This window comes from Perca fluviatilis, chromosome 24, assembly GCF_010015445.1.
Source record: "Perca fluviatilis chromosome 24, GENO_Pfluv_1.0, whole genome shotgun sequence".
Lineage (NCBI taxonomy): Eukaryota > Metazoa > Chordata > Actinopteri > Perciformes > Percidae > Perca > Perca fluviatilis.
In genome coordinates, this window is record NC_053135.1 from 11,030,245 (window position 1) to 11,050,989 (window position 20,745).

Consider the following 20,745-nt stretch of genomic DNA (forward strand, 5'->3'; position numbering starts at 1 on the left):
GGCTGAATTCCTCTTGTTGTCGTGTTGATGGTGGACCGAGGAGATGGTCTGGTAGAGATCATCGGCTGGCTGCTGGAGGCTTGTGTAGGGGTCATCGAGGTCATCTGGGTCATTTTGGTCCTGTGGAAACATCAACATCTTACTGCATCTTGCTTTTAAAATGCAGGCTAAAGGAGATTACATCCGGATAGTTATTGTGAATTATCCTGGAAATACAAGTCATTGCTACCTTGTATTAAACAAGTGTAAGTAAAGATGCCAACTATTGTATCTTCTCCTGGCATAGACCTACAGTAGCTCTTACATACATATCTGCAGTGGAGGAATGTAGCTACAGTAAGTACATGTACACACAAGTTCTGTGCTTACACATTTGAGGTACTAGCACCATAAACTTTGTATTTTCTTTTGCTTTAAATTCAGAAAGAAATGTTGAACATTATTATACATTTTTGCATAAGAACATGATGAGCTTAACAAACATGAATTTTCATTAGTGTTCTTAACAGTATAGCCTATACAACAGCGGTGGCGCCAGGGAGGGGCTAGGGGATGCTGTAGCTACCCCTAGGTTTGCCATAGCACCCCCTAAGCACCCCGAAACCCCCAAATTGCTGTGGTTGATTTATAAATAAATAAAAAATCGTTAATGTGTAAATAGTATAATTTATATTTGAAAAATGAATAAACATTAATAAAACTAAGGCTAAAAACTGATGAGGTGATCTATTGGGCACACATTGAACTTTTGACCTTACTTCGCAGTAAAGTATTCACAAAGAAGAAGAAGAGCTCAATATTTGGAGCCGTTAGGATTAGAGAAGTGAGTCTAACGCGGCAATGGATAGTTTTTACTCCCTAAACGTCAAGGTGTGGAGACTTTATGAAAACCTGTAAATGAGACTGAGAGATATGGTGAACTTGTCACCAACCGGGAACGAGCGCGCGGAGGAAGGTGATCTGACCACGGCCGTGATTGCTGCTGAGGATGCTTAACGTCACCCTGTACGGGGATCGCTGCCAGGCCACAGTGGGGAGTCAGCTGATAAAGGGTCCATGCAAGAACTTTACTCTTATCTCTGTCTCGTAGAAGAGCATTACAGTAAACATGTGTTTTACAGAAATGTGAATAAATGGATCACCGAATCTAAAGTTATACAGCGCACTAGACTCGGTTTATTTTTGCCCAGAAAAACGTGTTGCCCTCAGTGGCTTATTTAGATATACAAAGTCACTACAGATATGACTACAGTATTTTGACCATACGTGCAAGTGTGAAAACTGTGTGAGGATACATGCCGCGTGTTTTATGTTGTGTGCTTGGCTATGTGTGGTGTATTTGGCCTGCTGCATTACTCTTCTGAGCCAATGTATGAGAGCTGCAGTAATGATTGTTTGAACCCGGCATGTTGGCAGGTATTTGAAATATGTTTGGTGGGCTAATCAGAGTTCTATGGTGCTGTTGTATCCGGCAACTTTAAATCAGTCTCTCTCGTTCGCTCCGTTTAGTAAACCACGCGGGGGTGGGTGGGCATCGCTGCGGCGAGTGTGTATCGTTAGCATTAGCCATTTGTGTCAAAGGGAAACTCAAAATTTCAGAGCACCCTCACTGAAGCAGTCCAGCAACCCCAAAGCACCTGCAAAAGAACATCTCTGGCCCCGCCACTGCTATACAATTAGAGCCGAAAAGATTAGTTGATTTAGAAAATGTATCAACTATTTTGATAACTGTTAGTTATTTTATCATGCTAGAATGCAAAACCATTTCATGGTCCCAGCTTCTCAGATCTGAGGATTTGCTGCTTTTGTTTGTCATTAATTTGATCATTTTTAATTTATACGTAATCCTTTTGAGGTTTGGGAGGCTTGATTGGACCAAAAGTGTCACTATTTCAGAAATTTAACAAACTAAACAATCAATCGAAATGATTACTCTAGAACTAAACCCGCAGATTAATAGAAAATGAAAAGAAAAGTCCTTAAAAGAGCTCCGCTTAACCAACTACAACAGCAAAATGCCGATTACATTAATGCATGAGTAATAATAATCTAATAAGATATAGTACAAAACTCACCCTATATATTTCAGAATTGAATACTTTTGATTAGTGCTGTCAGTTAAGCACTATTAACAGCGTTAAAGCAAACCCATTTGAACGGTGTCAATTTTTTAGCGCAAGATTAACGTTCTTTTGGCCTAGCAAACTTTGTAGTTTTTTCACATGCTGTTGCAACAACTAGTAACGTTAGAAAAACTACAAAACCACCGGATCTACGTAGCCGGACGGAACAAAACAACAAGGCACGCACACACACTTGTTTAGGGCTCGCGAGCCGGCCAGAGAGTATTAGGCTAACGTTATGAGTGGGTTGTGAGCGCGCGGGCGCCAAAATGGATGCCAATGAGATTCTGAATGGAAAGTTTACTTTTAAAAAGTTGCCAAATGGTTCCATTGAAGACCAAAGTGATCTGTGTGTTTTTGTGCGTTGTGAACTGGCGATCATGCGGCACGTCCAGTCTGAAATACCACTGTGGTGGGGGCTAGCGCGCCACAGCTGATGCAAATTCTCCGCCCCTCCCGTCAAATCCAGGCGACAAAAGCACAAAGCAAGCCGATCCACTTTTCTATGTTGATAAGAGCATTAAAATGAAAAAAAAATAATGGTACAAAAAGAAATCAAGGGGCATTTAGAATAGATAAAAATGTGCGATTAATTGCGAGTTAACTATGACATTAATGCGTAATCACGATTAAATATTTTAATCGTTTGACAGACAACATATTTTGATACTTCAGGTACATTTTCCCTGATACATACTTTTACTTAACAAACATTTTCAATGCAGGGGTTTTTACTTGCATGTGAGTGTTTTGTATGTGTGGTATTTGTACAATTTTATCTGAATACTTCCTCCACGACTGCACATCTGTTATTTTAATTTATGGTTAAAAGGTTTCCTCTTGTTGCAGACACACTAACACTCTGCCCTTTGCATCACCCTAAAGATGTTGTGGTGGCATTGTGGTCAAGATACAACACCTAAACTGTGAGAACATTTGGATATTTGTTTCATATCTCTGCCTCTCATCATTTCCTGTCTGCATGCAACCTATTTTTTGAAACAATAAAAGGCCTCAGCTAAACGCCTCGAATTTTAAAGTATATGTATATACACATAAAATAGCTAACTTTTATACATGTAAATGTATAGTACAAAAGAATAAGTGGCTCACCAAAGAGACGGGGGTTTTACAGACAGGTGCTCCTGACCTCGTATTGTGTCTGCAAATAAGATGTCAGAGTTAGAAGTGGAAAACAAAAAATACAAAACGAAATACACAAGTTACTGCTGTAAAAACTCTTTATTCAATATTAAAAACTACATTATTTTACAAGGTTTAAAGCTCTGAATCAGAAAGAATTTTTCACCTGCGATGTTTTTCTCCAGGATATGTCCAGTGGCAACTACGGACACAACAATGCATGCAAAACCAATCACAGTGATGAGCAGTATCCTGGACCTAAGCTCTTCATTTTTCAAGAAGATTGGAAAGACAAAAAAAAGTATCGCCCATTAAACACAAAAGAAACACACTTACCTTCCACAGTGATACTGAAGCAGAATATTTGTTCGTCCACCATGAAGCCTATATTTGACATTTGACAGTTTTAGTACCAAAGTTACAATAAATGTACCTTCCACAGTGATGTTGAGACGGAGAATATCTTTTCCATCAGGAAATGGACACACACAGGTGTAGTTCCCACTGTCCGCTGGTGTTAACCCGGTCAGGTGGAGAAATACAGTCTGATTCACCATCATTAAAGTGAACCTAGATTCACATATTGTAAACAAAGTCTTCTCCACCCGGAGGATACGCACACAAAACAGTCATCTCCCCTTCTCCTTTCTCTGCTGATCTTACAACGGATAAGTGTGCCTTTCACGGAGTCAATGGTGCATAGCCGAGCCACATATGGATCCCTCCCTGTGGTTGTCACAAAAGTCACTGCAAACAACAGGATAGAGATTTTAAAGGACTCAGTTTTTGTTTTAATTTCACCCATCACATTTTTTTCCTTTGACTGCACTAGAATAAGAAGGACTTAGACAAACACAAACTGATAAACTGATATGTAATGAGAAGCTCCTGTACTGTACCTTCATTGTCAAAACAGAAACACAGTGGGAGAAGATGAACAAAACCAGAGTTTCCATTGATCCATAATCACAGAATGCTGTCAGTAATCTAGACTGAAGACAGGAGACACAGCGAGCCCCTTTTGCAACCTTTAGAAATGCCTCGTGAGCTCATGGGATGATAGTGACCGTTCCTTAAAAGGAAGTACAACACTTGTTCATTTTACATTAAGTCTCTCTGTGGGTGAATCTTTTAATTTTGGTTGAAACGCAGCACTTTATAAAGCTTTAATCCTGATTGGGAAAAATATCTGCATAATGTGTGGAGAGACAACCCAGGCTGAGATTTTTTGATTCTCAGCTTTTTTTTTGAAGCAGGGGCTTCAAATTGAATTGAGCACACATTTAAGCTCTCAGGGATGTGTTTCAGTAAAGTTCAACAACTCATTTGTTAACAGTGGCTGTTATGAAGGGTGACCTGTTGTTATTCAGTCTGAACACAGACAAAACATCCAAGCATACTTATCATCCATTACATTTTAAATTTGGGCCCGTTGTGTTTCTAAGTTTGTTATCATGTTTGGTTAAATCAGGGCTCGATTTGTAAACGGCGAGATAATCTACCGAAAGAACCCACAAAGCCTCACTTTGGTTTGGTCTTCTTTAACCAACTGTAACAAACTTAAGCTGCAGTAAAGGGTTGGTTTACTGATGATAGATAAATCTGCTACTCGCAGGTGGTCCCTCTTCAAAGTCCTCTGTGTGCAGAGAAAGTCTCCAGGTAGATTTGGGTAAAGACTAAGTTCATGAAGGCAGCTGAGCAGTCAGGTCAAGAAGCAGAGGTGTATAAAGTACTAGAGACCCATACTTGAGTAAAAGTACAAGTGCTCTATCAAAAAGTGACTTAAGTAGAAGTAGAAGTGCTCTTCAAGCACCCCACTTAAGTGGAAGTACTAAAGTATTCAACATTTTTGTCTTAAGTATTGCAAGTAGTTTATTTTAAAATGTACTACTCAAGTACTAAAAGTAAAAGTACAAGTATTGTGTTATGTAGTTATTAAAGAAAGCAGTCAAATTGTTATTGTTGGAGTTCAACTATTTACTTGGTATTAAGGCAGTCACAAGCTGTACATTGTTGGATATGAAGGAAGTTTCTGAACTAAACTCCAAAAGGTACATTAATGTCACAGCTGTTATAACTACTATTATCTGATATAACAGTGGGTTATTAATCACTTATTAACAAATACTGAAATAAAATGTGTGATGTAGAGGAAAGCAAAATACAGATAAACTAGCGTTCACATCACAGGGTCAAAGCGGTTAACATTCAGTACTCACTGCAGACTCAAACAACTCAGGAATAGATTACTCTGCTGCAACATAACTAAATAGAAAGAGTACAACACAGTATATCGTCTCTGACTTCTGAACGGGCGACCGTAATGAAAAGAAACCGCCGCCGATCTCGGGGATGTCTTACGCGTAACTTTCTTTACGTAATTATGCGTAAAAGTACAATACAAATTAAAAAAACAATGTAACCTACACAGTCTCTGTTGTGTGAGGAATTCACAACACCAACGACTAATTATGGAGCACATAAAACATTTATCGGAGTAAAAGTATTAAACTCATCGAAAATATGTACTCAAGTAAAAGTGGAAGTAGGAGAAAAAAATAATACTCCAGTAGAGTACAGATACAGCTTTTTAGTACTTAAGTACAGTAGTGAAGTAGTTCTACTTCATTACTATACAGCTCTGTCAAGAAGACAGCTAAATAAACTGAGTGTTAAAAGTTCAGAAACAACCCCTGCTTACATCACTGATGATGTGTTCAAGAGCACTGGGGGAAATACTGTATTTTTCTCTGAAATCACAGTTTTCTCCTTTGAAATTTCCATTCTGGTCCGGCGTCCGTTTTTGTTTTGATCCCCTCTACATGACCTAAAAAATCCTCGCCGCATCTTTCTAAACAGTTGCATGACCAGGAGCATCGGCATAAAAATGTCCTCCTGAAAAGGTAAGCACTGAGCTTCACTAATTTATCACAGCCAATAGTAGGGATTGACATCTATAAACTTGGACAACATTATTATCTTTATGGAAGAAATGGTATAGGTTTATTTAGTTTTATTGTGTATGGGGTGCACGCAAATAGTAAGGCCAGCACTCACTGAACCCCAACTGCAAAGTGTGTATTTTAAGACCAGTTTTTTTTTATATCGAGCTAGCTTTGGCTATCATCAACTATATATACTGTATGTACATTGACATCATGGGATGTTGGGTTTAGTGTTCTCAACCTGGCAACCCCTATGAGCGGCGAGCCTCGGGGTGTTACAAGGGCGGGGAGCCGCGGTCTCCATTATTCTAAATATGGACTACAGTGCACCATTTTAAACTCTACCTGTCAGTATTACATATTACTCCCTTTAAATAAAACTTATATTGAAATATTTAATTGTTATGGCTTTGCAGGTATTTGACTAACAGAATACCAAAACAAGTTGCAACATTATTTAAAAAACAAATTTATTGGATACTTTACAGTAATAAAATTAAATCGTATAATGCACCCAATGTGCTCCTTTTAAAACTAAATTTACAATAAGATTAATAGAAAACGGTGAGCTTGATCAGTTTTAGAATGAAATGCAAAAGTGCCCTGGACAGCAGACCCTGCTTTACTTGCAATTCAGTCGGATACATAAATCACATCGGAGTACATATTGTAGAATTAAAACTCTTCAAAAGCATCTTTACCTTTGTATCAGGTAAACACATTCAATTATATAGGACAGTTGAGTAAAGCTTGTTCTCTTTTGTATGTAGGTGCTGTACCGGCTCAATGTCTTCCCCCAGCACGCGCAGGTACACAGAACATATTAAAAATATTAAAATGAAGTAAAATGAAGAGCAGATAACAGCAAAATAAGTAGGTACAACATTTAACGTGCAGTACCGTGTTTGCATGACTTGTCAGCGCTTCTGATCGTCTTCTGTCGGACAAACAGAAACAACTCATTACAAATTGTTTATTCACATCTCCTTTGCTGAAATAGTTTTATTCCCCATCATAACTACAGTATATGTAGGCTATATTAATGTCTTACCTGTGGTGATTTCTTCCGTGGATACAGCCGAGGATAACTCCAGTTATCGTGATGAATATAATTACACCAATAATTACAGCATTGAGGAAAGGCATGTCTGTAGAACTGCCGGCATCTTCATCCGCTAAAATATTGTCAAGAAAAGGAGCACACATTAAGATACTACCATCTGTTGTTGACAGTATCAGGTTTGTATTACTGGCCTATTATATTGTTAGTATTAAACACATCATCATTGTTTTGTTGTACTGCACTTTTATTTAGCCCGTCAAATAAAGCACACACTGGAAAATAACCAGAGAAATGCATACAGTTTGAAACACAAAAGAAAGACAAGAAAATCAAACACTTACCTTCCACAGTGATGTTAAGATGGAGAATATCTGTTCCACCAGGATGTGAACACTGACAGGTGTGGTTCCCACTATCCACTGGTGTCAAACCAGACAGGTGGAGAAATACAGTCTGATTCACCATCATAAGAGTGAATCTGGAGTCACATTCGTTCTTAAAGTCCTCTCCATCTCGATACAGCAGACTGCACTCTCCTCCGCCGCTCGTCTCTGTTCTGATCTTACACACTATAAAGACGATGGGACTCAGTGTTGTATTGGAACATATCGGAGTAACATCTGGTTCTCTACCGATGGTTTTCTGCAGTTGCTTCCCAGTCTCTGCAATCAATTAAAATCAAAAAGTCAATGTAGTATGAAATAGATTCAACGAGTAAGCACATGCTATATTTATGCATTTGTCAAATTAAAGCTACAGTAGTTCCTGTAAAGTACCTTTGGTGTCGAAGACATACAAAGTTAGCTGCAGGAGCAGAACTAACCACATTCTCCATCTACCCATTACTGGTGCAACTGCTGCTGGCAGGGTACAGTATGATGTACTGTAAAGGAGGAGGACACACTGACAACTTTTGTACTGCGGCCATCTAAACCTCAAACTCTGAGCTCTCACAGAGGTACGAGGGGATGTGAGGTCCTCTAAAAAGGAAGTGCAACACGTGAACGCTTTTGCTTTCATGTCAGGATACTCTAGAAAGTCAATGTTTGGGAGAAAGTAGCATTGATCTAAATACTTTTCACTGTATGCACAACCCCAATCACAGGTCTTTACTTTGATGCGGCAATGAGAAGATTGTATTATTATTAATCAGGCAAAGTTGTAGAAGTAGAGCACCTGTAGTATATACATGTACCACTTCTTTGTGATGAACCCACAACAAGAAGTTCCTTCCACTACATCTGCTAAACAAGTTCAAGAAAAGAAATATCAGGTACATGTTGTATTCAACCTGCGAGAATCTCACATAAGGCTCTTTAATCTCTTCTGAACAACTTACTTACAGAAATTGAGATGGACAACAAGTGTTCCTCCTTCATCGTATGAACACTCACAGGTGTAATGTGTAAGTACATCATTTCATGCATTCATTTTCAAAAACCTTTCATTTGTTAAATCTTTGTGAGCTTAATGACTGCATATATATAGTATATAATCACATAAACGTAGAAGTGCATACAAAGATTGAGCTACTCACTAAGTTGAAATGTTTAAAAGAAAAGAATAAACTGCTCACCAAAGAGCCGGGGGGGGGGGTTTCACATAGAGCGAGAAGCAACTACAGTTCATCTAGCAAAAGTAGAATGGAAATGAAGGTTACTCCTTGCTGCTAATTTGCATCCTAAATTATCTTTGCACTCTTTTACTAGTAATAAAGATATGCATTTTGTTGTAAAGTGCAATGTTTCACCTGCAATAATTCTTTCTCAGGATAAGCCCAAGGACAAATCCAGTTGCAATGATAAATGCAGCAGCACTACCAATCACAGTGGTAGAAATGAGCGCTGTCATAGCTCAAATGCTGGCTTCTTCTTCTCCTAAAATATGAAGACAAAAACTCCAAATCACTTCAGATCACATCCATATTTAGCAATAAATACAGTATATCCGTTCTTACTCTTCCCTATATCTCATCTAAAATGTAGAACGATCACACCTACACACATTATTAAGCTATGGAAATACCATATATTACCACAAGTTTATACCCATCATAAACATTACTACCGGTAATAGTTGTGTGATGATCTCTAACAATGGTTCTAAATGAAAAGCATTCATTTCTGCAAAAGCATCATTCTTAAAGAAATAAACCCAACAATAGTAGTATTATAGTATAGTATTATAGAGCATGTACGGGAAGCCAAACTTACCGGCTCTTTGATTCTTCGCCCCCACCTTGAAGCAGGGGTCCAAAAAACAACAACTGCATGTCAAATTTAAGCACTTCGACTTCTTTCAAGAACTCGTTTAAGGACGTCCAATGAATCCAAATTGGTTTGAAGGAAGACTTGACACTGATCAAAATCCTAACTATTACACGTGATAGGAGACCAGACAGCGATGCAATGTCCAGAAGTTATTTTCCCGGGTTATGGAATTTATGAACGAGATGGATAGATGAGAAAGACTTTATTGTCCCCAGGAGGGAAATTAGTTTCCACAAGTGTGCGTGCATTATCTATGCCTCTGGAGTATAGCTGCATCCATATACAGTAGACCCACATAAACATCACAATGTAAAAAAGATGTAAACTTCCAGGAGTCCAGAATTTATGTTGCAGGTCAAACACACACAGACAGACTTTGCTGCCTCAGTTTTTAGCCGTGATCCAGCGGTTAAAATAGCCAGCTGAATAGTGGATGTACAGAGTCAAGCCCCACAAAGCTGTCAAGACCATGGCCAGGACCATAAAAACCTTCAGGGTCCAAAGGCTGCGGTCCAACTTCTGCTCCAGGCGACTGCTGCTGGCCATCACCTGCAGGAGCTGAGGGCGCCAGACAACACGTGGATTTAAAGCAATGACAACAGAAGCTACAGTCATAGAGAAGTTATTTAAAGCATTAATGGCCTGTTGCTATGAATACCTATAACAATAAAGCCGGTACCGAGCACACGACTAACCGTTGCGTGAATCCTTTGGTGATCGCTGCTGGCCGCTGGCGTGTGGTAGCTGTTGGCCGTCAGTCTGAGGACGGGCTTCACATCCTGCAGGACCTGACATTTGAGTCTGGAAATAAATAAATAAATAAATAAAGAAAGAAAGAAAGATCAATCAAACTTTATTCATAGAGCACTTTGAACCATTGTGTTGTCTTCTTGTCAACCGTGCAACTTTTATATTTTTCTGGGTCAAAATGTAGTTTTTTTTTTTCTCAACCTTGTGGTTGTCTTTTGACACTTCCTTCGCTTGTCCCCAAAGTTTTTTTTGTCACTTCTTACCGATGTTTCTGTCACATTTTTTCCTACACTTTGACGTTTTCGAAGCCATTTCCAACATTTTTGTCACTCTTTTCAACTTTCTTTTATAATTCTCCAAATGCTATAAAATTGAATAAAACACCCAAATTCAGTGAAAGTACTGAGCTGATCTTTTATTTTAATTGTGAAGAGTAATGGTTGTATGGAACCATCCAGTTATGTTTTTACAATTTGGTTGAAAGAAACCCAAATTTCTGATATGGAAACGTTTTGAATATGGATGACCCGAGGACAACAGGAGGGTTAAACAACCTAAGTTGACCAAAGTGCTGTACAGAAGAATAAATAAAAGACATAGAATACATAACTCATATAGGCATAAAATAAAAAAAAATTAAGAGACATAAAAAAAAAAAAAAAGAAAACCGCTATACAATAAAAACCATAAAATCCAAAGGTCAACGTCAGATGTCAAAGGACCAAAGGGAAGAGGGGGGTTTAAGAAGAGATTTAACAACAGAGGCCTGTCTAATGGGCAGAGGCACATCATTCCACAATTTAGGACATTGAAGATTAATTTGTTCACGCCTTTGTGGTTATCTTTATATATATATAAAAAAACATGCTTATGAACATTACTGACATTTTCAAGATTGTGTATCTTTGTTAGACAGGACTAAACACATTGTTTTTACACACAGAACACATGCACAATCGCTATTACAAATAAAATGTAATATTGTGCCGTTGTTAAAGAGTTCTCATGAGTCTGACCTTTGCACTGGGGGGATCTCCTCCCAGAACACGACCAGGTCCTGGTTGCCATCAGCGGTACTGGGCTCCATTTCAGCAGATCGCTCAATAGCTTTAAATTAACGACGCACACATCAATAATGGGCAGTAAATATGAAAAGGATTATCAACTCATTCATAAGGTGAATGTTGCTGGGCACGGCTGAGGGACAGAACACGGTCCAGACCTACCTTCACACAGGAACACGATGGTTTCCACGGAGCTCCCAGCTGCTGTTGCCGGGCGCCTCGTATTACTCTGAAGCTGAGGCTCTCACCTGAGTACACACACACACACACACACACACACACACACACACACACACACACACACACACACACACACACACACACACACACACACACACACACACACACACACACACACACACACACACACACACACACACACACCAAATGGACTTTGTTACTGGAATACAGAGGAATCAGATTAGATTTCCTCTACAGTCTCTCTCCTACAGCATTGTGTTAAATAATGTAATCAAGTGGTACCCCACCCATAACCCCAGTTTTTTTTAAAGCTCCTTACCTGTGTAAACCACTATCTAATCTACTAAATGTCCAAATATCAGCTTCACCATTTCATTTCAACTCATACTTCTATACACATAGCTTTAACTTTGTTTGAATATTATGTTTTTAATTTATTCATTTAATGTAATTATCGTTGCTTTCCTTTATTCATTTTACTAATTGATTTAATTTATTATATAATTTTTTAGTGTGTCCATACCATGTCTTTTTTTTTAAACACATACACATACGTATATATATTAGTTTATATGAAAAGAGGCATGATGTATTGTTATTTTTTGCTTCACGATAAAAGCATTTAATACTCATGTTGTTTGACTCTCCCACATTGGGCAAAGCAAGTTAAGTAAATAAAAATGTGTGCTTTTTTTTGTACCATATACAAATAAATTGCCACCGGAACGCTAAAAACTTGAAATGCAAGTTTGTTATAGGTGGTTTGTTCCTCAGCTGGACTGGACACAGACATAGAGACAGAGATAGACATACACAACAAGAGACACACAGGCAGGCAGACAGATTTAAATAGATTTAAGTTTACAGCAATATGGAACCAGGTAGAACAGGTTATCGAAGACGCAGACCGACACTGACTTTTTTCTCATTGTAGGAGATGATGAGAGTTTCCGGACAGCGGTTTAAATGCTGCAACACGCTGAAGTGAGTGAAGGAGGAAACTAGGTCAAGCGTTCCTACGCCCCGGCCACGAGACAAAGCATGAACGCGTGTGTGAAGCACAATCATTGACGGTACGTGTCATAGTTTTATCTTTGTGGTCAGCTCCGACTGATGGAACGTATTTATTTAATGACTTATTCTATATAAAGCGTGCAGCAAGAAGACACTGTCCACCTACTTTGTCCTCATCACCTGGCACAGAGAAATTAAAATGAAGGCTCGGAGATGAGAAATTGGACCTATGTAACAAGCAACTACTCTGACAAGAAAAGGAAATTACATAACAGAAACCACAGCTTGAATAACAACTCTTATTTTGATCTCTGGCCTGGGTTTAGTGGCTTTTACTCTCCCCATGGTTTATTTAGACTTTTACAGTTACAAAATCCATGCAAGAAATTATTCTGTAATTATAATACATATAAATAGTATACATGTACAGTATGTTATAGTACATATATGCTATTTAAATTTACAATACAGTCTAATTTAAAAAAACATCAATAAAGACCAATAAAGAAAATTATAAACCACACCCACAAATGGCTTTTACATCTTGTAATGCTTGTGATAACAGTGTCAAATAATAAAAAGGATTATACTTTTTGAGCTAAACTATTAGATAACAAAAGAGTCAAGTCAAATGTAATACAGATGTGTGACAAAAATCAAATGTACCCTCGCTACACATTGTTATAGGGATTGAATACTGTGGTTTGCGTCGACAGCAGCGACCCTGCATTATCTAGGTCTACCAGCAGGGAGAGTAGTGGACCCATATTGGAACTGTATGACCTATAAATCTCTGTATGATGCTCCTGGTATCAATATATGCATCACTAATCATTGGGACATTTTTAACTACAATGGACATTCCAAAATAGTGTTAGTGTTTGTGCAGGAAATTGGTGAAAGAGCACAAACCGATGACGAGCAGCAATGGCTATAATTACACACCGTGTCCATAAAAGTACAACTAAAAAAGGGGACAGTTTTTACTGACTATGTTTGACTCACCTGGAGAGCCCCGGCTCGTATGTGAGGGGTGCCGTTTGCGGACTTTAGTTCCGCATTCAACGCGATCATCCCCGGCAGAACGGTGGACAAACTGCGCGACCTGGGTGTGAACACAGACACGTGCAAATGGATCAGGGACTTCCTTAACAGACCAGGCCACAGACTGTCAGGTTAGGGTCCTAATCAGTTCCCCAGTCCTGACGCTCAACGCTGGAGCACCTCAAGGTTGTGTGTCGAGTCCCATCCCGTACATACTGTACGCCTATGACTGCACGCCGACCCACAGCACAAACCGGATCATCATGTTTGCAGACGACACGACTGTGGTGGGGCTGATACAGAACGACGACGAGTCAGCCTGCCTACAGGGATGTAGTTCAAAAACTGGCTTTGTGGTGCACCGACAGTAACCTGGCACTTAACTCCACTAAAACAAAAGAGCGGATTATTGACTTCAGGAGGAGAGAGGAACCGGCTCCTCTTTACATCAAAGGAGACGTGGTGGAGAGAGTCACTGACTTCAAGTTCCTGGGTACATACATCTCCCAGGACCTAACATGGACTGCGAACATCACCTCTCTTGTCAAGAAGGCTCAGCAGCGGTTATATTTCCTGAGGACCCTGCGGCGAGCAGATCTCGCACAGCAGCTGCTGCTGCTGTCCTATCGATGCTCTGTGGAGAGCATCCTCTCTCATGGCATTCTGGTGTGGTTTGCTAGCTGCACAGGACATCATAAACACACAACTACCCACCCTAGAAGACATTTACAGGGCTCAATGTTTGCGTCGGGCCAAAAGCATCACACAGGACTCCTGCCACCCACCCAGCCAATCACCTTTTCACCCTGCTGCCCTCTGGGAAACGATACAGGTCCATGAAGGCCCGCACATCCAGAGTTATGAACAGTTTTTACCCATGTGCCATAAAAAAACTGAACACTAACAAATAATGGTGCAATAGCTTAGTCTTTCTGCAAATACAAATGTGCAATATCAGACTTTTTTTATTATTGTATTTACTATAGGTGTTGTTTTTATTCTGTCTTTTGGGTACTGTCTTTTGGGTACTGTCATTTTATTTGTGTACCACTGAGGGTGAGTTGCAGAAATATTTCGTTGGACAGCTGCTGTCCAGTGACAATAAAACGTATTCTATTCTATTTATTGTGACCAAATATATGATGTGGGTAACTTTAATATAACAGTTACCAATACATGTAGTCTAACAAAAAAAAGGTTTATTTTAAATATGTGAATGAAATTACCAATATTGTAACCTGGTTGACACAAAAATCAACATAGCAGCCAAATACAATATTGCAATTAAAATAATAATATTAATACTTACCTCTCATATTCCATGGGATTTTATAAACCTTTAGTTAAGCTGTAAAGAAAAGAAGAAAGGACAACCGTATAAGGTCATTTTATACCTGGAAAGTTGTGAAATGGATAATGAAATATAGCATGCATTATCCACAATGCACTGGGTAACACTTATACACGGACTACTACTACTTGCACAGCAATCTGTGGCCGTCTTCAAGGAAGTAATACATGATATACTTCAGAAAATGCATGTTCTGGAAAAGAGAAAAATACTTATTGTGTTAACTCATCCATTCAAACATCAAAAGGAGGAAATGTGTTTTGAAAAAGGCACATCTGTCTTTTTGCATTTCCTCTGAAAGCTTTGAAGCCTCAAGCCAAAGCGTGACCCAGATATACAGTCAAACTATGTCTCACAGCACTCAAAAACACTCCGCCGAAATAATCTTTCTTACTACCCCCTTTCCTGAAATATCACAATGTCCTTGCTCACAACATGTTATATTTATTGGTGGTTATGGTTTTGCAAATGTTCAGCCACAGAAATCAAAGAGGTTCTGTCTACTGGAATTTCGAACAAAAGATGCAAGGCACTAAAAATTAGATACCCTTTTCAAATCTCAACTTTACCCTGAAAACAACAGTTAAGCTGTTAAGCCAAATTGCATAGGAAAATGAACTAAATTTAGACACATATAGAGAATGAGATAAAAAGATTGAACTTCACCTTTGACCCTCGTGGCATGTCATACAAATCCATTTCCACATCCTTAGCAGCTTCACCCTAAAAATCAGACAGAAAAAAAATAATTAGACTCCGTTCATTTTGCGCATCAAAGGTAGGCACTTATTACGAACAGTGCTGCACGCTAAAAAATATGGATGAAGAAAGCAAGGCCTATCATTATTAGACACCAACGACTTTTCAAAACTCTTAAAAATGGTCGAATGCAAGATATTTAAACCTATTATAATATTTAAAATTAAAATAAACTGACATTGAAAAAGACAATTACTGAAAGCCAAGGTATTAATCCACTACTCCCATTAGTTTAAACTTCAAAACTCTCAGCCAGTTTACATGGACAGGTGGATTGGAGGACCTTGCGTGTGTGCACGGTGTCCACTAGGTGGCGCCACGTAGCCAGAATTTAATTTGCTGTGGCTCAAAGGCTGCTGGGAAATTTGGCTTTCAGGAAGCAGCATGAGCCACTAAATAAATAAGTTGCCGTTACACCAGGTAAATGTTCCCTAATGAGAGGCGTTCAGCATGTAAATACACTTTATATGTTAACAGATATTAACTGTGTGTTTTAGTCGCTCGGTATTTTTGGTGGGTTGGTGTCCATTTTTGTTTTTTTAACAGCGTAGCTAGTTCCTTTCATTCCTTCTGAACTCCTTAAAAGTGAACGTTAGCTTCGCGTTAACTGTTGTTTCATAGTCGTATTTTAACTACGGGTCACGTTTAAATTACTCCTTGTTGACTAACGTTGTTTATTATTAATAGTAAGTTGTTTATCTTTCAGAATTAGCAGGTTGGCGGGCGGAATAACGTTAGCGAAGTTGCCAGGAAGATTCACTCAACCTGCATGCGTCTTCAATCATGGTAAGGCGGCCGAGGAGAAGACCTCCTACCGTTGTTAGCTTGGGTATTGCTCCTTAAAAGGTGTATGGTGCTATAGTAACACAGTCCTACTCTAATCCTAAATGACTGCACTGCAACAAAGAAGAGCAGTAGATGACTACATTGGTTTTTAAGGACCAGCTGCCGACAGGAAACTCAGGTGTTATGTCCACAGGAAGTGACGCATTTCTCCCCTCTCCTGTTTTTTTTAATTAAAATTGTCAACATGAGTAATGCCATGTGCAATTTTTAGTGACATCACGTTAAATGATTTCTAGTCTTCTTTTTTTTAACTACAAATTCAGAGACATCAGTGTGCGTCAAAGTGCCCACTGCCCAGTATACCCCAGCTTATTTTTGTTGAAAAGACTGATGACATGATGACAAATTTATATCATGCCTTTATCGGCTCCCTCATATTTTTCTCATTAGTGTCATGGTTTGGGTGCGTTTCAGTTAAGCACAAGAATCGCCTAAATCAAATTTGTAAAATGGTCAAGTAAACTCACTGGTGAGTCCCAGCTGGCACCCCCACGTCCCTGTATGCTTAACAGCTACAGAGGATAGCTATGGCCATCTTAGAAAATAGCCTGCACCCTTTGAATAGGGAATTCCAGTATTTCCCCTCTGGACTGAAGCTAATAGTCCCTGGTTGTAGAACTACAAAATTTAAAAACAGTCAATCGCCAATCGCTCTGTTAAACAAATTATAGGATTACTTGCACGCAACGCACAAGCACCTTGGTCATGTACTAGCTGTAGAATTTCGGCATATAACTGCACAAGTCAATGTGGTTGTGTACTGTGTTTTACCCATGCTGTACTGTGTGTTTGATATGTTTTAATGTTTTGTGTGTTGCATGTTATGTGGTGGTCTACAAAGTTGTAAGGCTGTCCTGCCTCTTAGACTGTAAACCTAGTTTACCTACAGGTACCAATAAAGTAACCTGGACCTAACATAAAAGCGAGGCATATAAACTGGTGTGATCTTTCTCATTAGCAGAAGGACATAAGCTCCGTGATGTCCTGGTTCTCCAGCCCCGTGTACAGCCGCTACTGGCAGCACTACCAGCAGGCTATGGCCTGGCACCAGAGGCACGGGCGAGCCTACCGAAAGGCCTTGGAGGCGGCCTACGGCTACAGCCAGGAGGAGCGGTATCCCAGCAGCCACCAGCAGCGCTACGCTGACTGGAACGCAGGAGAGGAAGACGACGGCGAGGACGGGGACGAGGAGAGCGGCTCGGACAGCGAGATCGAGTGCGACGTCAGCAACATGGAGATCAGCGAGGAGCTTCGGCAGTACTTCGCCCAGACAGAGAAACACAGAGAGGAGCTGAGTAAGGGAACGGTTGAGGAAAAGTTCAAGATTGTGACATTTATTGCACATTTTTTGGAGGGCTACAGTCTCCAAACTTCTCCCATCTCCGTCACGTTATCAGTGAATCGGCTTTGCTTAAGGATGCACGTTTGGCATCGTATACCACAGTCTGTTTTCTTGTCCTTGCAGAGAAGCAGCAGCAGTTGGAGGCCGAGCAGCACGAGCGCTACGTGCCGGCCGACCAGGACCTGCGCGGCGCCTCCTGGCGAAGTAGCATGGCCCCTCCCTTGGAGCGACCGGGCGAAAGACGCGGCGCTGAGATGAAGAAGCTGTACGGCAGGGACGCCGCCAAGATCCTGGCCATGGAGGCGGCAATGCAGCTCAATTTCGACAGGAACTGTGACCTCAAACAGCCCAAGTACTGGCCTGTTATTCCACTGAAACTGTGACGGCTGCGGGCTGTGAACGCTTTGATTTGGAGGAAATCCCTTCCCTGATCTCTTGGTGAGACAGCAGCTTTGTCGTGTAATGGATTGTGGCTGCTGATGGAGAACTAATGGTGTCGCTTAGCTGAGGGTTACGAGTTATTTTAAGCACAAAAAAAAGTTGCATAAATTAGCCGAGCTTCTGCTTCGACAGACGCGAATGTTACTGACCTGTCAGCGGCCCTGCTCTAAATGAAAACGTATGATTTTTTTTTTTTTTTTTAATGCTACATATAACATTGGATTTCTTTGTTGCTTTACACGTTTACAGAAGTTTATTTTTAACTCCGGATCAAGCAAGCAACACTACCGTTTATCCAAGAGACTGCATGGTTTGTACATGGTCCTTCCAAAGTTGGTTTTGACAGATTTTCTGGACGAAAACTGAGAATCACCAAGAATAAAAGTGAATGTGCCTGCATGTAACCTCCTAATGTGTTTCTGTGTACCCTCTAGCTGGGTGGTGATGCATGCGGCAGGAGCTCCTCTTATGCTTATCAACTTGGTCTAACCACAAAACCATTTCCAACCCCCCCCTTTTCCTCTGTTCAGATTTAGAAGTGCTCCCGCATCACTGCATCTGATATTCCACATTTCAACAAACCCACACGGAGAGTGATTTTGTTTTTGTCGTTTTCTAAACTGTGCCTCTCTGGTTCTGACGTTTCACCGGGTTCAAAGCTGCTCACGTGGTTTCTCAGGAGGGTCGTTGACTATTCTCTTTTATCTTGTGCTTGCACCACCCAGCACCCCACTTTTTAGACTGAAGGATGTGTATTTTAATATGATTCTGTTTTCAATAAAGTGTACCCAGTCTGGATTAAACCTGCTCTGTCTTTGGTGATTTCTTATTCACTTCTCTTTGTAATAGGACTATGGCTCTTAAAGGTCCCGTGACATGGTGCTTTTATATAGACCTTAGTGGTCCCCTAATACTGTAAGGACTTAGTTCTCTTAGGGTATTTTTTGTATTTATTTTTGATAGAAGTTTAATCAAGTTTATTGATAAAAACAATAGTTATTACTAATTAGGTATTGATTCAATGTACCCTCATTCATTACTATATTTAGCATTATACCTACTCCCGCTCGGGAAACCAATAAGGACTCTTGGAGTGGATTGATGAGTCTGATCCATTGACGTCACACGAGCTCACCCTCCATCCCCAACCCCCCCTCCCAACAACCTGTGGACATCATCTGGGAGTTTTGGCACGTTTTTTTATGTGTATGTCTCAGGCCAGTTTCCAGGGAAGCTGAAAAATGGGTAGGTGAACTATTTTTTTTGTCGCTTACTTTCTTTGCAACAGTTGTGCAAAAAAAAAAAAAACGTGTGTCTTCGCTTCTTTCTTGACGTTTGGATGCTGTCCTCCAGCAGCTACAGGGAACTGTTCTGTGGGCGCTGCGCGTGATGGACGCACCGTGTTTGACTATTTGCACGTCTGCTAACCCGTTTGAAGTTTTACACGGGTTAGTTATACTTTTGCGCCATTGCGCTGTGCACCATTATCAGCTGTGTGTGTGTGTGTGTGTGTGTATGGGGGGGGGGGGCTTTTAAAGATTAAGACAGGAGCAAGCTGTGAATATTTCATTTACTTCTAGATTATTCTAATACTTAATACATTTTCCAGACTTTTCCCAAAGTGTTATACCTTTTTTATGTGAGGTTTACCAGAATGTTTAAAGAATTCAGTGTTATAGTGTCTTTTCAGATATTTTCAGACAAACTACTCCTCTTGCCAGTTATATGGGAGCCTGCCTGACTGTAACTCTTAGTGAGAGTCGCTGTTGATTGGATTAAGAGGAAGTGATCCGCTCTCACTCACTGTGGATTAAACTGGCTGGGCAAGGTTGAAACACACAAGACGTAGATGCATCATGCATGCTGCAAGAAGTGCAGGGTTGTGCACATTTTTCTTTTTTTTTAATAAGCTTTATTTAATTAGCTCTCACTGACTTTGAGATCTGCGTTGCAAGAGCAGGGTAAATAACACACACAAGCACATACATACTACAAAACAGCATCAGAAACAAACAGACATCTAAAAAAAAATAAAAAAGGCCCAAGATTATGAGTTTCTTTTAAGTTTTAATGTCCATTTATAGCATACTGGAAGTCTCCAGTGCACAATTAGTCTATACATCATAATGTTTTAAGGTGGAATGAGCACATTAAGAGTACAGGATATCTTCATAGTGCATCATTACTGGATTAATATGTGCTTAAACACACAGATGAATAAACTTGTACTCAAATACATATTAGAAGCAAAGTACACACAATGTCACCTCTTAACTGTGTGCATGTATTAAATCACAACAACGGTCGAGATCACAGAAAACAGATTGTTGGATGCGATCGCGACTGCTTTCCAATTTGTTTTGGGAGAACAGATGAGAGACCACAGTGT

At 39.9% G+C, this 20,745-nt stretch overlaps 2 protein-coding genes and 1 long non-coding RNA gene across 9 annotated transcripts in view; 2 read left to right on the forward strand and 1 right to left on the reverse strand.

Moving 5' to 3' along the window:
* Window positions 1-7,110: 7,110 nt before the first annotated feature.
* LOC120554127 lies at window positions 7,111-16,692 on the reverse strand. 2 transcript variants are annotated; one of them, XR_005638321.1, is made up of 13 exons: window positions 16,493-16,692; window positions 15,635-15,691; window positions 15,088-15,161; window positions 14,927-14,965; window positions 13,579-13,678; window positions 11,521-11,606; window positions 11,311-11,401; window positions 10,240-10,345; window positions 9,025-10,102; window positions 8,051-8,157; window positions 7,616-7,936; window positions 7,263-7,386; window positions 7,111-7,148 (listed from the first exon to the last, which is right to left on the reverse strand). It is a non-coding gene; the product is annotated as an uncharacterized LOC120554127 (long non-coding RNA). The 2 variants fall into 2 exon arrangements; XR_005638320.1 differs by lacking the exons at window positions 7,111-7,148; window positions 7,263-7,386; window positions 7,616-7,936; window positions 8,051-8,157; window positions 15,088-15,161 and adding an exon at window positions 8,865-8,903.
* On the forward strand, window positions 16,052-19,163 carry gemin8 (gem (nuclear organelle) associated protein 8). Of its 6 annotated transcripts, XR_005638319.1 has the most exons (5): window positions 16,052-16,147; window positions 16,434-16,513; window positions 17,532-17,868; window positions 18,039-18,353; window positions 18,606-19,163. XR_005638319.1 is itself a non-coding variant. In XM_039792748.1 (4 exons), the coding sequence occupies exons 2-4, from the start codon at window positions 16,511-16,513 to the stop codon at window positions 18,296-18,298; spliced, it is 600 nt and encodes a 199-aa protein (XP_039648682.1). In that variant the 5' UTR covers window positions 16,052-16,147; window positions 16,434-16,510; the 3' UTR covers window positions 18,299-19,163. The 6 variants fall into 6 exon arrangements, 5 of the variants coding, with proteins under 5 accessions (XP_039648682.1, XP_039648685.1, XP_039648683.1 ...); XM_039792748.1 differs by having other exon boundaries at window positions 18,039-19,163; XM_039792751.1 differs by having other exon boundaries at window positions 17,535-17,868; window positions 18,039-19,163.
* A 376-nt stretch (window positions 19,164-19,539) lies between these two features.
* LOC120554128 (neuronal membrane glycoprotein M6-b-like) overlaps window positions 19,540-20,745 on the forward strand; it is a 41,904-nt gene continuing 40,698 nt past the window's right edge. Inside the window, exon 1 of the mRNA XM_039792755.1 lies at window positions 19,540-19,601. Coding sequence (XP_039648689.1) covers window positions 19,598-19,601 — 4 coding nt within the window. The 5' untranslated portion in view covers window positions 19,540-19,597. The remainder of the gene's footprint in view (window positions 19,602-20,745) is intronic.